Source organism: Pseudophryne corroboree, chromosome 1 (assembly GCF_028390025.1).
Source record: "Pseudophryne corroboree isolate aPseCor3 chromosome 1, aPseCor3.hap2, whole genome shotgun sequence".
NCBI lineage: Eukaryota > Metazoa > Chordata > Amphibia > Anura > Myobatrachidae > Pseudophryne > Pseudophryne corroboree.
Window position 1 is genome coordinate 116224943 of NC_086444.1, and position 21361 is coordinate 116246303.

A 21361-nucleotide genomic window follows, 5' to 3' on the forward strand; every position below is an offset into this window, starting at 1 on the left:
CCTACTACTTCCTTACCTCCTACTTCTTCCTTACCTCCTACTACTTCTTCCTTACCTCCTACTACTACTTCTTCCTTACCTCCTACTACTACTTCTTCCTTACCTCCTACTACTACTACTACTATTTCTTCCTTACCTCCTACTACTACTTCCTTACCTCCTACTACTACTTCTTCCTTACCTCCTACTACTACTTCTTCCTTACCTCCTACTACTACTACTACTATTTCTTCCTTACCTCCTACTACTACTTCCTTACCTCCTACTACTACTTCTTCCTTACCTCCTACTACTACTTCTTCCTTACCTCCTACTACTACTACTTCTTCCTTACCTCCTACTACTTCCTTACCTCCTACTTCTTCCTTACCTCCTACTTCTTCCTTACCTCCTACTACTACTTCTTCCTTACCTCCTACTACTACTTCCTTACCTCCTACTACTACTACTTCTTCCTTACCTCCTACTACTTCATTACCTACTACTACTACTTCTTCCTTACCTCCTACTTCTTCCTTACCTCCTACTACTACTACTTCTTCCTTACCTCCTACTACTACTTCTTCCTTACCTCCTACTACTTCTTCCTTACCTTCTACTACTACTACTTCCTTACCTGCTACTACTACTACTTTCTTACCTCCTACTACTTCCTTACCTACTACTACTACTTCCTTACCTCCTACTACTTCCTTACCTACTACTACTTCCTTACCTACTACTACTACTTCCTTACCTCCTACTACTTCCTTACCTACTACTACTACTACTACTTCCTTACCTCCTACTACTACTACTTCCTTACCTCCTACTACTACTTCCTTACCTCCTACTACTACTTCCTTACCTCCTACTACTACTACTTCCTTACCTACTACTACTTCCTTACCTCCTACTACTACTACTTCCTTACCTCCTACTACTACCTTACCTCCTACTACTACTTCCTTACCTCCTACTACTACTTCCTTACCCCCTACTACTACTACTACTTCCTTACCTCCTACTACTACTACTACTACTACTTCCTTACCTCCTACTAATTCCTTACCTCCTACCTCTTCCTTACCTCCTACCTCTTCCTTACCTCCTACTTCTTCCACTACTACTACTTCCTTACCTCCTACTTCTTCCTAACCTCCTACTACTACTTCTTCCTTACCTCCTACTACTTCTTCCTTACCTACTACTACTACTACTACTACTACTACTACTACTACTACTACTACTTCCTTACCTCCTACTACTACTTCCTTACCTCCTACTTCTTCCACTACTACTACTACTTCCTTACCTCCTACGTCTTCCTTACCTCCTACTACTTCTTCCTTACCTACTACTACTACTACTACTACTACTACTACTACTACTACTTCCTTACCTCCTACTACTACTACTACTACTTCCTTACCTCCTCCTACTACTACTACTACCTTACCTCCTACTACTACTATTTCCTTACCTCCTACTACTACTTCCTTACCTACTACTACTTCCTTACCTACTACTACTACTTCCTTACCTACTACTACTACTTCCTTACCTCCTACTACTTCTTCCTTGCCTCCTACTACTACTTCTTCCTTACCTACTACTACTACTACTTCTTCCTTACCTCCTCCTACTACTACTTCCTTACCTACTACTACTACTTCCTTACCTACTACTACTACCTTACCTCCTACTACTACTACTACTACTACTACTACCTTACCTCCTACTACTACTACTTCTTTCTTACCTACTACTTCTTCCTTACCTCCTACTACTACTACCTTACCTCCTACTACTACTACTACTTCCTTACCTACTACTTCTTCCTTACCTCCTCCTACTACTACTACTTCTACTTCCTTACCTCCTACTACTACTTCTTCCTTACCTCCTACTACTACTACCTTACCTCCTACTACTACTATTTCCTTACCTCCTACTACTACTTCCTTACCTACTACTACTACTTCCTTACCTACTACTACTACTTCCTTACCTCCTACTACTTCTTCCTTGCCTCCTACTACTACTTCTTCCTTACCTACTACTACTACTACTTCTTCCTTACCTCCTCCTACTACTACTTCCTTACCTACTACTACTACTTCCTTACCTACTACTTCTTCCTTACCTCCTACTACTACTACTACCTTACCTACTACTACTACTACTACTACTACCTTACCTCCTACTACTACTACTTCTTTCTTACCTACTACTTCTTCCTTACCTCCTACTACTACTACTACCTTACCTCCTACTACTACTACTACTTCCTTACCTACTACTTCTTCCTTACCTCCTCCTACTACTACTACTTCTACTTCCTTACCTCCTACTACTACTTCTTCCTTACCTCCTACTACTACTACCTTACCTACTACTTCTTCCTTACCTTCTACTACTACTACCTTACCTACTACTTCTTCCTTACCTCCTACTACTACTACTTCTACTTCCTTACCTCCTACTACTACTACCTTACCTCCTACTACTACTACTACTACTACTACTACTACTACTACTACTACTACTACTACTACTACTACTACTACTACTACTACTACTACTACTACTACTACCTTACCTCCTACTACTACTTCCTTACCTACTACTTCCTTACCTACTACTACTTCTGCTGAAAGCATTGTGCCACCAGACACACACTTCCAATCTTTGGCAGACCAGCTACCGCTCACACACAAAGGATCTGGTCTCCTAATTTTACAGCAGGTTTAAAAATCTTTTGACACAACCAGACGACCACAACTGGATTAAAAAGCTGTGTGAGCAGTATCCAGATTCTGGGTCTACAGCACTTAGGTCGACACCTATTGGTCGACTGTGACTATGTTGACACCATAAATAGGTAGACACGGCCATTGGGTCGACATGGAAACAGATCGACTTTTCTTTTTCATACTTCACGATCCACGTGGACTACAATTGGGAACAGTAACCTGTGCCGAGCGCAGCAGTAGCAGATCGAAGCACCTTGCCCGAAGCAATATGGTGCACTAATTGGGGTTCCCGGTCACTTTATGAAATAAACGACACCCAAAAAAAAAAAAATCATGTCAACCTAATGGCTGTGTCGACCTATTGCCTGTGTCAACTTACTCACTGTCGACCAATAGGCGTCGACCTAGACACTGTCTACCCTGAGTCCCATACCCGTGTGAGCATACCTACTCTATTAATGTCTACCCAACTGGCAGGTCAGAGGTTGAATTGGATGAGTGCTGGAAAAGTGTGTCCCCAGCTGTAGGAAGCCATTGCAGAAGAGGTAACGTTTTACCAGATGTCTCAATCCACTTTAGGGTGTATTGATAATCCGGGGAACCTCCTTTAAAGTTTCAATGTTAAATGTGACCCTAAGTTAGTAATATTACTGTTTACAGATACACATTGTTGCTATAATAGGGGTATTTTTGATAGCTGGCAGCTAAATGCAGGGGATCCAGTTTCCTAGTTGTTACTGTTGGACATGTCATATGCAAAGCCCCCATCCCCTTTGTATCAATTGCCAGTTAAAAATGGAGTGAACATGCCGTGTTCCTCTAGTACTGATCCACCAACCAAATATTAAAACCGTTCCTGAAACTTGTTGATAATACAATTTGAGTAATTCTGTGACGTAGATAACCTGTTCTTCAGAAATCTGGGGATCTCATTAAAAACAAACCACAAAAACACACAACTAAAATGGATCAGTCATGTAAACATGCTAGTTTTCACTGTCTTGAAAGAAATGTATACAATATATAGGAATAGTAAGGAATACCATTTTGAAATCAATTTGGGAGAGACTGTGGGTACTAGGATTGGGTACATAGGGGACTTTCAATCCGTCCAGCCCCTGCATCGTAGACTATATTTTTCTGTAGTGAAGTTTAGTGTAATCTCACCCTCTCCCACCCTATACACAATTGGCGCACCAGCACAACGACATCAGCAAAGTTTCCCCACTCCTCCGCACCCCACCCATAGCACTCCATTATAAAAAAGCCAAAACCCCTTTTGCACTCGCAAAGGGGTTAGGACATCTGTTCAGTATTTACCAAACAGTAAATCTCAGCTTCCCGCTGTTTATGACCGTTATAGATGGCGTACGCAGTAGGATTCACATTGCAGTAATGGGGACCATCAAAGCCTTTCCAGTTTCAGCAAAGCCTTACAGGCTTTACTATGCCCCCATTGCAGCAGAGTACAATGCGCATAAGCAGATGGCAGTCACAGGCGGGCATTAATCACCAACTAGTCACTGGCAGCAATTCAGCAGAGGATGCCGCGGGGGGGGGGGGGGGTAATATCCCTGGACATTACGAGACAGGTAGCATGTAAAATACCGGTGGCATATCTGTAAGCTTCACAGGGACACTAAATGAAATATGCTGATGGTATCTGGTATCATCATGAAATGGAGGCTCAAAGTAATTAGTAATTAACAATGGGAACTTGGCTAGTATGTCGTCACCCACTACCCCCTCAATTTTGCTGCAGTCGTGAGGTCAGGTCATACTTGTCCTTAGACTCATGCTTAATCACTTCAGTTCTAAAGAACCAGCATTTCCTATGTTCTCTCCATTTTGCGTTGGTTTCCTATGGGTTCCAGTTTCTGGAACAGTCCAGCACATAGGACAAGCATCGTAAATTGATTAAGCTATATACCCAGTTTTCCGTGGTGACCACATGCTACCGGTATAATAAATTATTCTAGTAAATCTCCAAACTGAGAATTAATAAGCAATCAATAAGCCAATCTTGGCTCTCTTTTCTAGGTTCAAGCCACATCCATAAATACACGTAAAAATATAAGTGTGTGTGTGTGTGTGTGTGTGTGTGTGTGTGTGTGTGTGTGTGTGTATACACAAACAGCTAGCTCTTTAAATAGCTTTCAAAATAAAAAGCACTATTTTAGAACTTTGTAGCAAAAGTGATATAAAAGTTAAAACCACAACCGTGCCAGAAATGGATAAAGAAACAAATTCCCACTCCTTTTCCTGTCAGTGTCCAAAGTTTGAGTGACAATTATAAACGTACTTCCTTCACGTTTCCTCAATAAGAACAGAAGGAAACCGAACACATAATATGCAGCTATTCAGGTCTCTGCCAGTAATGTTAGAGAATACTATATTTAAATCTGTCCTGGAACCATGTCACAAGGTTATAAAGAGTAGACCAGCACAGAAAGGTAGACAATCCAACACACGGCGCCAGTTCAACAAGACTGTTTATTTCAAATAGATCTGTAGCTGAACTACTGGTTGCCAGGGCATGCTGGAACTTGCAGTTCCCCAATGGTTAGTGAGCCACTGGATGCCCATTAAAACTTTTTTTTGATATTGCACAACTACCACATTACCCATAGACTGGAATATTGTTTTGTGACAGGAAACAGATTTGTACTTGTCCTGCGATACGATGAGCGTGATCATCAGCTGACAGCAATTAATTCATCCACACAGGACGCCTCCGCTTGGCCTTGCCGGGTTCTATTTTAAGGAGATTTTGCAATGATGGTGGTGAGGGGTGTGTTGCACTATTGTATTGTCAAGCAAACAACAGAACTACTATTATCTCTATAAACATTTATTGAGGATTAAAAAGCGCGTGATAACAGCAGCAGTTCCATGTACTCACAATTAATAATAAATCTATATGAACCAAAGCCTAGCGATGAAAACAAACAGGTGTTATTCTGTGCTAGCAACGAGTTGCAGCTTAATACCACTGGTGATCACCGTCACGCTTCATAATAATAGTCGATGGGGGGTATCCAATTAGCTGCGGTAATTGATTTGTCGGGGGCTATCTTATTAGCCCCGATAGGCGGCACTTATCGGAGAGTGGTTTCTCAGGCCGGTGAAGCCAAATCCCCGATAGGTGACTATTTTTGCCACAATAAGTGCAGTAAAAATACATAGTTCCGTGGATTTTCGCGGACTCTATGCATTTCCGCGACAAAAACTGGGCGTTGTAAACATTGGTAATAGAATTTTTTTTTAAATAGCGACCCCCCCCCCCCTTTTTTTTGTGCCCGCAGCATTATCGCAGCCAGTTGGATACACCAGACAACTGCAGGCCATGGCTACAATATGTCATGTTTTCCAAGGGGAACTGCAGCAACTTATGAAGCAGATTCTCACATTAAACCACACCTAGAATATACCTTAGCAGAAGTAGGACGCGAGTGCCGAGGGGGCAAGCCCCATGCCCCCCTTGCCCAGCCCAGAAGCCATTCAGCAGCACGTCCCCATACATTTTAGCAGCCTTGATCAGCTTCGGCTTCATGTTGGCTGCACCTGGTTTTGTGCGCAGAACTTCCTGCTCAGGTCACCTAACACTGCATCAAGCCACGCCCCCCTCAGTGAGGCAGCTATTCTAGCTGCCTCCCCTTGTCCTCTTTTGCAGTTTTGCAGCTCCAGGCAGTGTCTGCCTCACCTCTGGTCTCTCCCGACAGTCCCTGTATTTCCATCAGCGCGCTGCAAATTTGGTACGTTTGGACTATAAAGATTATATGATATGTATAAGTCATTTTCTATTCAATTGATGACGGATCCTTTCCGACGGAAAGGATTCGACAGTTCAGTATTCAATTTGAGGCGGATTGACATTGTCGAAAACGGGACTAAAACTTGTCGGATTTGGCCGCATATCCGACAAAATACGTGGATCCGCGGCTAATCCGCTGATCCACGTGTTTTTTCCGACAAGTTGGAAAAACGGCAGGACCATTTAATAGGTCGAATCATAATTCTACCTAAAAAAGTCGAAAAATGCTGTATTTCCGACTAAACGGCAGTTCCGACTTCAATTGAATACTGCCCTATAACGGAAATCAATGCACTCTACAGAGCTTTCTTTTTTTCTTTTTCTTCTTTAAAAGTTTACTAGTGTTGAACTCTGAATGAATGAGGGCAAAAAGCTGCATGCATAGGGATCAGTGATCCCTATGTCAGTACTTGTGCATATTTTATTCACACGGCAAACAGACAAAAGAAATTAATACATTCAAGAATACAATGCTCTCATAAAGTGCTTGTCTTGACGTGTCCTTGCTCAGAGTTGAAATCAGGGCAAAAGTTGTGTGTGGCATATAGTTTGCATACAATGGGAAAGATATATCAAAGCTTGAAGAAAGATAAAGTGGAGAGAGATAAAGTACCAAACACTCAGCTTCCGACTGTCATTGTATATGCTGCGTTTGACAAAAATGACAGTTAGGAGCCGATTGGTTGATACTATATCTGTCTCCGAGCTTTGCTAAATCTCCCCCGATGTGATACTGATGGGCACAGACCTGTCAGCTAGGGAACAGAGGAAGAGCTTATGACATTGGCAGCATTGGGACATCTCCTTTCCTGATAAAGTCACTCATTTCCTAACGTCAAAGTGTTTTCTTTCTATGGGGGAATTACATTTACAACGTTCCGGATTGTGAAATGACCTGTACAATCTCTCAGACGCTGGCAGCATTTATCTTATACATTACTTTGAAGAAAAAAAAATAAGTAAAAAGTGTGATTTATAGCATCACATGGTTATCCGTGGTCACGGTTCTATCTGGACGGCCATAAAAGTTAATGTAAGGAGCAGTAATCTCATTACGAAGGACAAATACTAAACTTTGCTTCCCATGACATTAAGATTGCACAACGCAAACAATGCGGTATTACTGGCAAGCTCTTAACTTCACAGATCATTCCTATGGAAAAGTTATGTACTGTACCATTACATTATGGGGGGTATACAATTAGCCACGATAACTCGGTGAAATTCATCGCATTTGCAATAACTCTGTATCCAATTATCTGCGAAACTGTATCGGCGAAAAGTCTCCATAGAGTTTATCGCAAATTTCTCTTCATCTCCGAACAGGGGATAAGTAGAGCAAAATCGCTATTTTAAAAAGGTAAAAATATGGGGATTTGGTTCAGAACCACTGGAACACCCCCTCTGAATGACTAATTAGGCACTTAGATGGTTTTAATTATTTTTAATTGACGAATAATGACATGTCATTTTTAGGGTCCAAAAATGCAAAGTGATAGAAATTGGGGAAGGTATGGGACAGGTATATTGGGGTGCTTTAGGAGTGGGACAAGTGTTTTTACACCTGCAGATGGGTCTGTTGCCACTTTTTTTTTTTTTTTTTTTTAAGTCCCCTAAAATTACTCAAATATATATACTTATACCCATTTTTATGTACCCCAAATATAATGGAAAAAAAAATTAGCTTTCTATCACTTTCACATTTTTAAAAATATGCATATAACCCAACTTAATGACATCAAATAGTTTTATTATGGCCACTAATAGACTTCTAAAACGTGTTCCTATATTAAATTTGGCTTTTCTGGGGGTACAGGCAGTTTTGCCAGCTAGAATTATCGCACAAATCCCATTTTTGCCATCTTGGAATAGGATAGGTGTAAAAAATGGTAGCGTGCAGTCTGCGATAAGCTAATTTTTCGGGAGATAGGTGCGATAACTTTAGCTTTGATCGCATTATCGCGCCTAATTGGATACCCCCCTATGATTTAATAATTTATGATTAACCAAAAAGCAGACAAACAAAACATCACCCTATAATAATATAGGTTTTATAATTAAATGAAAACAAACATACACTCCTCAAAAGAGGTTCAGTATGACAACCCCGGCGGATGGGATGCCGACAGTCACATGACTGACAGCGCCATCCAACATTGAAGATCTCAACATCGGATCAGGTATTTTTACCATCCACTACCATAACCCTCCGGGGGGGGAGGGCAGGGGGGTGGCTAGGTCTAACCTTCCAGGTGTGGCAGCTAGGGTTAACCCTTGGGGGGTGGCAGCTAGGGCTAACCACTCCCCTTTAGTGCCTAACCCTAAGGATAACCCCAATACTTACCTTTGGGATGTCAGTTGTCAGTGTTCCGGCGTCGGTCACATGACAGCCGGCATCCCAACCACTGGGATTCTGAATGCATCTCCTCAAAACACAACTGGTTATTATGGATGACCATTCACCTGCAGACTTTATATACAGCTATTCTGTGGCGTTAACTAATATTCCTGCCATTAATTCAACAGGTGTGTTTTTTACCAGCAGTCCCTAATTTATAAGAACTGTTTAATATTTATTTTACTGTTTTTGCAGGTACAGGTTGAGTATCCCTTATCCAAAATGCTTGGGACCAGAGGTATTTTGGATATGGGATTTTTCCGTATTTTGGAATAATTGCATACCATAATGAGATATCATGGCGATGGGACCTAAGTCCAAGCACAGAATGCATTTATGTTACATATACACCTTAAACACACAGCTGGAAGGTAATTTTAGCCAATATTTTTTGTAACTTTGTGCATTGAACAAAGTATGTCTACATTCACACAATTCATTTATGTTTCATATACACCTTATACACACAGCCTGAAGGTCATTTAATACAATATTTTTAATAACTGTGTGTATTAAACAAAGTTTGTGTACATTGAGCCATCAAAAAACAAAGGTTTCACTATCTCACTCTCACTCAAAAAAAGTCTGTATTTCGGAATATTTGGATATGGGATACTCAACCTGTATTACATTATCAACATACTGCACAGTATAACTTCTCTTGTTTTAGTCTGAGTAATGCTTAGGGGGGAATTCAACAGAATTTGCTGCGCTATATAAGAAACTGTTAATAAATAATAAATAAAGGAAGTGTGAATTTGGTCCCACAACTCAAATTCATGGCAAATTCGCACCGCAAAATACATTTGCAATTTAATTCCAAACTCACATTCCCGTTTCTGCCCGAAACCCCCTGGTGCTGGTGAAAGGGCAGGGAAAAATCCTTATTTTAAAGGTCAAAATGTCGGGACTTGCTTCAGAAACCCTTGGACATCCTTCTTAATGATTATTTAGGCATTTAGAAGTTTTCAGTTCGCTTAATTCGGTCAATAATTACCTGTCATTTATGGGGTAAAAAATACACCCTCCACCACAAAAGCGGGGTACACAGGGCGGGGTGCATGTAGCCCATGACCACATCGCTCTAATAAATACAAACAAAGAACCCAGCACTCACCAAAGTAAACTCACTTATCCTTAACAATTCAATAAATAAATGATGGGGGTTTAGTTGGTGGATTGGCCAATGCACGGAAGCCTGCATACCGATTTTCAAGGTACCCCACCTTCATGCAGGTCCTACACCAGGGGTGGCCAACCAGTCAGAAACAAAGAGCCAAAAAATCTTGTTAGGCACATCAAAGAGCCGACATCAAGCCACAGGCGCACATGCAAAAATGGGGTGTGGCCTTGTGCCTGCTAGGCCACGCCTCTGGTGTAAAATACATTTAAAAATCCAGATCCACATAAAATACATTTTTAAAGCCAGATCCAACATAAAATACATTTAAAAAGCCACTTCCACATACCCTACTGTGTCACTTCAGCCAGCTACCTCATGTGTCACTCCGGCTAGCACACTCCTACAGTATGTCATTACAGCCAGCTCCACCATGAGTCACTCCTGCCAGGACCCTCATGTGTCACTACAGCCCCCCCGAAAATACACCTTGTGCCATTGCAGCAGCCCCTTTATGTGTCCTCTGTTTGCCAGTGGGTGTCTCACCTCTAGTATCTGGCTCTCTCAGTTCTCAGTGTCCGTAGTGCTGCTGCTGCCTGTCTGGCTGGAGTGCAGCAGTTTCTGGATCTGTTGTGGTCACATGACTTTGAGTGTCGGGAGCCACATTTGAATAAAGAAAGAGCCGCATGAGGCTCAAGAGCCACAGGTTGGCCACCGCTGTCCTACACTATCACAGAGTCTTAAAACCTGACTACTTCACTGCTGTTACATAAATTACCCCCAAAGCACCATAATTTCTATTATTTATTTTTTTGCATTTCATTATATTATTTTGCTATTAAACAAAATTCGTAAGCTTTTTACAGTATTTCTCTTTTTTAAAATGTACAAATAAGCCATCTGACACATTTTAAAAGTTACAGTACTTTCCTTATGCCCACTAAAAGCCTTCTATATGATTCTGCTAACAAAGTTGTCACTTTTGGGGTCTAGGAAGGTCTCCCTACTTTTCTGCATGTTATTTTCGCAGTTCATTTTTTGGAAACAATTTGCAAGAGTAGTGCGAAATGTCATTTCTAACTGAATTGTGTAAATTTCGGGTACGCGCATTAAGGCAAAGTGTGAGAGTTTAACACCTTTTGCAAACTCGCACCTAAATGACTTCAATCCTTAAGGGCCCTACACACTGGCCGATTTTTTGAAAGATATGAACGATCTCGTTCATAAATGAACGAGAACTCGTTCATATCTTTCAGTGTGGAGACTCCTGCGATGAACGATGCGCGGCCCCGCGCTCGTTCATCGCTGGTCTCCCGTCGGCTGTGCATGCAGGCCAATATGGACGATCTCGTCCATATTTGCCTGCACTTCAATGCAGCCGCGTGACGGGGGGAGTGAAGAAACTTCACTCCCCCCTTCACTGCCCCCCCGCCGCCGGGTCGCTCGTCGGCCGTATCCGCCGTCGGGTAGCTCGGCGGCGGGTCGGCCAGTGAGTAGGGCCCTTTAGTATGCCAAATACAGCACCAACCATGTACATTAGGAAGAACTGGCCAATAGCACCTTATGGAAAACCTAGGCCATGTAAATACCAGAAGACAAAAGGCATACCGTAAAACCTGCCATCTTGGGTGTGACCATGCTAAATCCAGGCTTGGACTGGCCCACAGGGGTACAGGGGAAACCACCGGTGGGCCCTGCTGCCTAGGGGCCCACCTCCTGCTCTAAGGATCAGGTTCTAGACTGTGCACTTGAATTATACATTATACATATGTTACTTTATACTGGACTATTGTGTATTTTCTACAGTGCATTGCTGTTATTAATCTGTTACTAATCTGGTACATTATCATGCATGCAGCAGTGAATTTACTGTATATACTTATGAAGGGCTCCAGACGTTGTACTCTCTAATGGTTAGTCAAACCAATGAGGTGGCAGGCCACACACCCTCAGCAGACTGGCCACACCCCTAAACATGGGCCCCTACCACTGACACTGGCTAAATCCACTCAGGAACAATGTAACAGTGGCAACACTAATGCTGCATTCAGATGGCAAATGCCGGATCCTACCCGGTAAGAGAAACGTGTACTTACCGGGTGGGATCCGGCATTTGCGCTCCGTTGCTGGCTTTCCGACCCGGCAATATACCGGGTCGGTTGCCATAGCAGCGGAGGGTGCAGCAGCAGCAGGGGCGGGGGTGCAGGCTGCGCCGGGAGATGAGCTCATCTCCTGCGCCGCCTCTGCCTATGCTGTGATTGGGAGCCGTGTCGCATCGGAACGGCTCCCATTCACACTGCACCTGACCCGGTAATAGCCCTTCTTTTTTACCGGGTTGAATTACCGGGTCAGGCGACCCGCTAATTCACCAAAGGACCTTTCACATCGCACACGGACCCGTTTCGACACGGCAATATGCCGTGTCGATACCGGGTTTTTAGTGCGATGTGAAAGGGGTATAAGTGTGGAGACGGTTGATATTCCACAAAGGAAACCAGCTGCAGTATTCAGAAAGCAGGAAGCGCTGATACCGGGACACAGCATCTGATCTCCAGAAGACGTGGGTTCACTGTGGAATTTGGTTTACACTTCAAAAAGTTGAGTGGAAAACAAGCATATGTTTTGCAGACTAGCACAATATCTTCTGCAACTTCTCTGCTGGGCTGCAGGAAACAACCTACAGACTTCTCCACATATGGTGGAAAATGTATTTTACGAGCATTTTTTGCGATCTTGGGCAAGCTTCACAACTGGGGAAATAAGGTCATGAGAAATGTAATGACTTATCCAAAATAAAATTAAACCCATCTTTTAAAAACAGCAAGATGTCCTCATCAGCAATAAGAAGGAAAGAAAGAGTGCCATCGTACTGTACAATATAATAATAAAGAATCAGTCCTAGGCAGCTATGAACACTGGAGCAGAGGCAACTGTACAAGAAGTCGCTGTATCGTTTTACAACCAATCAAACGTTGCCTTTCAGGTGAAAATTGTACCGCAAATATAACAATGTAACTCTGGATGTATGACCTTTGCTTTCACATAGAGGCCGAGCTCTTCCCTTATTGGGTTCACAGGAACCTTACGTGTAAATTAGACCTTAAAAAAACCCTTCTGAATCTAGATATCTGTGCAACCATTTTCCTAAATCCCATCTCATATTAACAATGTGTTATATATTCCCTAAATATTCCATGAAATATGTAAACGCCTGCATTATTTTTAATTTGAGATCATTAGCGAGACCTGCTATGCAGTCTTGTAGGTTACTCTCCGGCTGCTACACAACTACAGGTCCAACTAATTTACCAAAAAAATATGAATAAAAAGCATAACACATAGCAATAGCCACACAGTTTCATATAATGCTGTATATATGGGTTTGTTTCGTTCGAGTGTGTGTGTGTGTGTGTGTGTGTGTGTGTGTGTGTGTGTGTGTGTGTGTGTGTGTGTGTGTGTGTGTGTGTGTGAAGGGGGGGGGGGGGGGGGGGCACAAACATTCTGAAAATAAGATCAATATCTGTTAGAGAAGTCCTGAATTCCCTCAGGCCAGGCAAAGACAAAGAGGCACCTGCGCCATCAAAAGCTCAAGAGAACAATTTACTATAATCTTCTGTGACACCAACCATTTACTGACAAGTCTCAGCCCACATTAGGAATCTGCACAATTTGTCGCCTTTTTAAGCCACTTGTTCCATTGACATTTAAACACAAATATGAGTGTGAGTAATTTTTGTTCTCTAACTTGAGTAATAGTACTAGAATAAGTAACACAACCAAACCTCAAACTCAAAGGGATCGTAACTAAATTAAAAAAGACATTAGCCAAAGGCAAACCTGTCATTATATATATATATATATATATATATATATATATATTTATATTTATAAATATAATCAGCACAGTCCCATCAGATTTACAAGTACTACATTTTAGAAACTGTAATTAAAAAAAAAAAAATAGACAAATAAAAATATGCTAGTGGAATAGAGAAGTGAAAGCTATAAAGGGATGTAGTCAGGATCCCAGCAGTAACCATCCCTAGGGTCACAATCCAGTCTGTGGAATACAGACGGTCAAAATACAGACAGATCCCAGCATTGAGTATTAGGGTTAGGTACTATGGGAAGGGTTAGGGTTAGGCTATGGGAAAGGATGGTTAGGGCTAAGGCTGCGGGAGGGGTGGGTTAGGTTATGGGAAAGGATGGTTAGGGCTTCTGGAGGGGTGGGTTAGGTACTATGGGAAGGGTTAGGGTTAGGCTATGGGAAAGGATGGTTAGGGCTAGGGCTGCGGGAGGGGTGGGTTAGGTTATGGGAAAGGATGGTTAGGGCTTCTGGAGGGGTGGGTTAGGTACTATGGGAAGGGTTAGGGTTAGGCTATGGGAAAGGATGGTTAGAGTTAGGGCTGCAGGAGGGGTGGGTTAGGGTTAGGCTATGGGAAAGGATGGTTAGGGTTAGGGCTGAGGGAGTGGTGGGTTAGGGTTAGGCTATGGGAAAGGAGGGTTAGGGCTGCAGGTGGGGTGGGTTAGGGTTAGGCTACGGGAAAGGATGGTTAGGGATAGGGCTGCAGGAGGGGTGGGTTAGGGTTAGGCTATGGGAAAGGATGGTTAGGGCTGCAGGAGGGGTGGGTTAGGGTTAGGCTATGGAAAAGGAGGGTTAGGGCTGCAGGAGGGGTGGGTTAGGGTTAGGCTATGGGAAAGGAGGGTTAGGTCTGCAGGAGGGGTGGGTTAGGGTTATGCTATGGGAAAGGATGGTTAGGGTTAGGGCTGCAGGAGGGGTGGGTTAGGGTTAGGCTATGGGAAAGGATGGTTAGGGTTAGGGCTGCAGGAGGGGTGGGTTAGGGTTAGGCTATGGGAAAGGATGGTTAGGGCTGCAGGAGGGGTGGGTTAGGGTTAGGCCTGCAGGAGGGGTGGGTTAGGGTTAGGCTATGGGAAAGGAGGGTTAGGGTTAGGGCTGCGGGAGGGGTGGGTTAGGGTTAGAATACACTAAAATGTGTCTGCATTTTGACCGTTGGGATTCCGCTGCCAGGATTGCGACCATTGGTATTGTCACAGCTGGGAGATCGTACCAAACCCGCCAATAAGGCCCCTCTTATGATCTTGACTCAGGGCAGACCGGACAGGTTCCAGGACCCTTTCTGAGATAACGTCCCCACTGCAGAGGATGCAGTTACTTACAGAGCAAATGGGCAAAGTGAACCCCACTGAGTAGAGCATAGTGGAGGTGACGGTACTGTTATGGAATGGATACTGGATGCTGTCGTCATTACAGAAAAAGCCCCTCTGATACGGCTTTTTTGTGATCAACTTTAGAACGCCCATGGGTAAGCCAGCTGTGGGGGGAACGGAGAAAACAGAAAATAATAAGACGTCTGATTCAGCATTTACTGAGCAAAAACAAAAAACATGTTTGCTGCTTAGCGCAAGCTGTCAAATCCATGCAGGTCAGTGAACATGGGAATTAAAAAAAATTAAAAAATAAAAATACATTTAAAAAATTCAAGGTATACCAAAACAAATTACATCAGGCGTACGATTTGGAATATTTAGTGGATTGTAGCTCACTTTTGCTTAAAGATACATTTGCAAACTATACGTGTTACCCAATCTTACTGCATTATCTTGGGTCTCACGGAGGCTTGGATTCCTCTGGAAATAGCTTATTGCATATCCCAGTTGGGGGTGGGGTGGGGGAGGGGTTAGGGGGGGACGAAGAAGATTCCATGGAAAGAATTGATTATATAGAGCATAATATTACAAGCGACTTGCTGGAGAGTGACATGTACGGTGCCCTGTTGGGCACTGTACACATTACCATTAATGACATGTACAGTGTTCAATGCCAGCACAATTCCTGCGAACTTGGTCTGACAATAGAAAACGTTTTCTAACGTTACCATACCTAGTTGCAGTTTTCTAGCATTGGGGGTAATTCCAAGTTGATCGCAGCAGGAATTTTTTTAGCAGTTGGGCAAAACCATGTGCACTGCAGGGGGGGCAGATATAACATGTGTAGACAGAGTTAGATTTGGGTGGGTTATTTTGTTTCTGTGCAGGGTAAATACTGGCTGCTTTATTTTTACACTGCAATTTAGATTGCAGATTGAACTCACCACACCCAAATCTAACTCTTTCTGCAAATGTTATATCTGCCTTCCCTGCAGTGCACATGGTTTTGCCCAACTGCTAAAAAAAATCCTGCTGCGATCAACTTGGAATTACCCCCATTGTGTTGGCATTATGGTACATCTGTAAATGTATTTGTTACGAATGCTAGTAGCAAATGCAAATACGCATTTTGATTGTATTTTACTAGAATCGCGTTAAATCCCTACATCCAATCAAATGTTTCAAGCATAATACCTGAACATAAGAGCTGCAACCAATCAGATATTAACTATTAGTTTGGCTGCACCTGCCTGTTAAAAGATGATCTTTCATTGGCCGTTATGGATTACAGCACAATATTGCCTTTTGTGCCACGTTAATAAATAAGGCCTTTTATTCCTTGACAGCTTTTACCGATTAGACCGATATACAGCAGAGTTTGAGAGAAGTGATCTGAGTAGGTCACAGTCAGGAAAGGCTGAGACTGTAGAACTGACAGAAGTGAATGTGGTTAACTCCATAGAATAAAAAAAAAATAAAAAAAAATAAGATTTTAAACCTGCAGTAAATCTTTTTCTCCTAGTCCGTAGAGGATGCTGGGTACTCCGTAAGGACCATGGGGAATAGACGGGCTCCGCAGGAGACATGGGCACTAAAAAGAACTTTAGATATGGGTGTGCACTGGCTCCTCCCTCTATGCCCCTCCTCCAGACCTCAGTTAGAGAAACTGTGCCCAGAGGAGACGGACAGTACGATGAAAGGAATTTTGTTAATCTAAGGTCAAGATTCATACCAGCCCACACCATCCACACCGTGTAACCTGGAATATACGAACCAGTTAACAGTATGAAACAAAACAGCATCAGCCCGAGACTGATCAAACTGTAACATAACCCTTATGTAAGCAAAAACTATATACAAGTCTTGCAGATGTAGTCCGCACTGGCACGGGCGCCCAGCATCCTCTACGGACTAGGAGAAAAAGATTTGCCGGTAGGTTTAAAATCTTATTTTCTCTTACGTCCTAGAGGATGCTGGGGACTCCGTAAGGACCATGGGGATTATACCAAAGCTCCAAAACGGGCGGGAGAGTGCGGATGACTCTGCAGCACCGATTGAGCAAACATGAGGTCCTCATCAGCCAGGGTATCAAACTTGTAGAACTTTGCAAAGGTGTTTGAACCCGACCAAGTAGCAGCCCGGCACAGCTGTAATGCCGAGACCCCTCGGGCAGCCGCCCAAGAAGAGCCCACCTTCCTAGTGGAATGGGCCTTTACAGAATTTGGTAACGGCAATCCAGCCGTAGAATGTGCCTGCTGAATCGTGTTACAGATCCAGCGAGCAATAGTCCGCTTCGAAGCAGGAACGCCAACCTTGTCGGCTGCATACAGGACAAACAGTGCCTCTGTTTTCCTAACCCGAGCCGTTCTGGCCACATAAATTTTCAATGCCCTGACCACATCAAGGGATTCGGAATCCTCCAAGTCCCGCGTAGCCACAGGCACCACAATAGGTTGGTTCATATGAAAAGATGAAACCACCTTGGGCAAAAATTGAGGACGAGTCCGCAATTCCGCTCTATCCACAGGGAAAATCAGATAGTGGCTTTTGTGAGATAAAGCCGCCAACTCCGACACTCGCCTAGCCGATGCCAAGGCCAACAACATGACCACTTTCCAAGTGAGATACTTCAATTCCACCGTTTTGAGTGGTTCAAACCAGTGAGACTTAAGGAACCGCAACACCACCTTAAGGTCCCAGGGTGCCACTGGAGGTACAAAAGGAGGCTGGATATGCAGCACTCCCTTCACAAAAGTCTGTACTTCTGGGAGAGAAGCCAATTCCTTTTGAAAGAAAATGGTTAGGGACGAAATCTGAACCTTAATGGAGCCTAATTTTAGGCCCAAATTCACTCCAGTCTGTAGGAAGTGAAGGAAACGGCCCAGATGGAATTCTTCCGGAGGAGCATTCCTGGACTCACACCAAGATACATACTTCCGCCATATACGGTGATAATGTTTTGCGGTCATGTCCTTCCTAGCCTTTATCAGAGTAGGAATGACCTCATCCAGAATGCCCTTTTCCGCTAGGATCCGGCGTTCAACCGCCATGCCGTCAAACGCAGCCGCGGTAAGTCTTGGAACAGACAGGGCCCCTGTTGTAACAGGTCCTTTCTGAGAGGAAGAGGCCACGGATCTTCTGTGAGCATTTCCTGCAGATCCGGATACCAGGCCCTTCGCGGCCAATGTGGAACAATGAGAATCGTCTGTACTCCTCTTCATCTTATGATTCTCAATACCTTGGAGATGAGAGGAAGAGGAGGAAACACATATACCGACTGGAACACCCACGGTGTCACCAGGGCGTCCACTGCCACCGCCTGAGGGTCCCTTGACCTGGCGCAATACCTCTGTAATTCCTTGTTGAGGCGTGACGCCATCATGTCTATCTGAGGCAGTCCCCACTGACTTGCAATCTCTGCGAAGACTTCCTGATGAAGTCCCCACTCTCCTGGATGTAGATCGTGTCTGCTGAGGAAGTCTGCTTCCCAGTTGTCCACTCCCGGAATGAAAACTGCTGTCAGAGCGCTTACATGATTTTCCGCCCAGCGAAGAATCCTGGTGGCTTCTGCCATTGCCACTCTGCTCTTTGTTCCGCCTTGGCGGTTTACATGAGCCACTGCGGTGATGTTGTCTGACTGAATCAGAACAGGTAGGTCGCGAAGCAAATTCTCCGCTTGACGAAGGGCGTTGTATATGGCCCTCAACTCCAGGACGTTGATGTGAAGACTCGCCTCCTGGCTTGACCAGAGACCTTGGAAGTTTCTTCCCTGTGTGACTGCTCCCCAACCTCGGAGGCTCGCGTCCGTGGTTACCAGAACCCAGTCCTGAATGCCGAACCTGCGACCCTCTAGAAGGTGAGCACTCTGCAGCCACCACAGGAGAGATACCCTGGCCCTGGGGGACAGGGTGATCATCTGATGAATCTGTAGATGTGACCCGGACCACTTGTCCAGAAGGTCCCATTGGAAAGTCCTCGCATGGAACCTGCCGAAAGGAATGGCCTCGTAAGACGCCACCATCTTTCCCAGAACTCAAGTGCAGTGATGTACTGACACCCTTTTTGGCTTCAATAGGTCCCTGACCAGATTCATGAGTTCATGGGCCTTTTCTATCGGAAGATAAACCCTTTTCTGGTCCGTATCCAGAATCATGCCTAAGAAAGGCAAACGAGTCGTTGGAACCAACTGTGCCTTCGGGATATTGAGAATCCAGCCGTGCTGTTGCAACACCTTCAGTGAAAGTGATACGCTGTTCAGCAACTGCTCTCGTGATCTCGCTTTTATTAGGAGATCGTCCAAGTACGGGATAATTGTGACACCCTGCTTGCGCAGGAGTACTATCATTTCCGCCATTACCTTGGTGAAATTCCTCGGGTCGTGGAAAGCCCAAACGGCAACGTCTGAAATTGGTAATGACAATCCTGTACCGCAAATCTCAGGAACGCCTGATGAGGTGGATATATGGGAACATGAAGGTAATAATAATCCCCCCCTTCCAGGCTGGCGATGACCGCTCTGAGCGATTCCATCTTGAACTTGAACCTTTTTAAGTATAGGTTTAAGGATTTTAAAATTTAAAATGGGTCTGACCAAACCGTCCGCTGAAGCAGGGGAACTTTGACCACCACTTGTTGAAGACACAATTTTTGAATTGCATTTAAAACTATCTCCCTCTCTGGGGGAGAAGCCGGTAGGGCCGATTTGAAAAACCGGCGAGGAGGCACCTCTTCGAATTCCAGCTTGTAACCCTGGTAAACAATTTCTATTGCCCAGGGATCCACCTGTGAGTGAACCCAGATGTGGCTGAAAAGTCGAAGACGTGCCCCCACTGGGGCGGACTCCCTCAGCGGAGCCCCAGCGTCATGCGGTGGATTTTGTAGAGGCCGTGGAGGACTTCTGCTCCTGGGAACTAGCTGTGGTTGGCAGCTTTTCCCCCTGCCCTTACCTCTGGCAAGAAAGGACGATCCCCGTACTTTCTTGGGTTTATGCGACCGAAAGGACTGTATCTGATAATGTGGCGATTTCTTAGGCTGTGAGGAAACATAAGGCAAAAAAGTTGATTTACCTGCCGTAGCTGTGGAAACTAGGTCCGAGAGACCTTCCCCAAACAATTCCTCACCCTTGTAAGGTAAAACCTCCATATGCCTCTTCGAGTCGGCATCACCCGTCTATTGTCGGGTCCATAGGACTCGTCTAGCAGAAATTGCCATAGCGTTGACTCTGGAACCCAGTAGGCCAATGTCTCTCTGAGCATCTCTCATATATAGGACAGCATCTTTAATATGACCCAGGGTCAATAAAATGGTTTCCTTATCCAGTGTATCTATATCCGCAGATAAGGTATCTGTCCACGCTGCTACAGCGCTACACTACAAACCCAAGCCGACGCTATCGCCGGTCTGAGTAAGGTACCAGAATGTGTGTAAATTGACTTCAAGGTAGTCTCCTGCTTGCGATCAGCAGGATCCTTGAGGGTTGCCGTATCTTGAGATGGCAGCGCTACCTTTTTGGATAAGCGTGTCAATGCTTTGTCCACCCTTGGGGAGGATTCCCACCGTATCCTGTCCTTAGCCAGGAAAGGATACGCAATAAGAATCCTTTTGGGAATCTGCAGTTTTTTGTCTGGAGATTCCCAAGCCTTTTCAAATAACTCGTTCAGCTCATGAGATGGGGGAAAGGTTACCTCAGGTTTCTTCTCCTTATACATGCGCACCCTCGTGTCAGGGACAGAGGGGTCATCTGTGATATGCAACACATCCTTTATTGCAATAATCATATAATGAATACTTTTGGCCAAGTTTGGCTGCAACTTTGCATCATCGTAGTCGACACTGGAGTCAGAATCCGTGTCGGTATCAGTATCTACTATTTGGGATAGTGGGCGCTTTTGAGACCCAGAAGGTCCCTGCGACATAGTGGAAGGCAGGGTTTGACTCCCTGTACACTCTCTGGACTCCGCTTTGTCCAACCTTTTGTGCAATAAATTCACATTTGCATTTAAAACATTCCACATATCCAACCAGTCAGGAGTCGGTGTTGCCGACGGAGACACCACACTCATTTGCTCCACCTCCTCCCTAGAAGAGCCTTCCGCTTCAGACATGCCGACACACGCGTACTGACA

General features: G+C 44.2%; 1 protein-coding gene across 2 annotated transcripts in view; it reads right to left on the reverse strand.

Moving 5' to 3' along the window:
• PLPP1 (phospholipid phosphatase 1) overlaps window positions 1–21361 on the reverse strand; it is a 215586-nt gene that overhangs the window by 136042 nt on the left and 58183 nt on the right. The window contains exon 2 of one of the 2 annotated variants that reach the window (XM_063962208.1): window positions 15246–15400. The exons of the other annotated variant lie outside the window; for it this stretch is intronic. Within the exon in view, the coding sequence (XP_063818278.1) occupies window positions 15246–15400 (155 nt within the window). The remainder of the gene's footprint in view (window positions 1–15245; window positions 15401–21361) is intronic. 2 annotated transcript variants of the gene reach the window in all.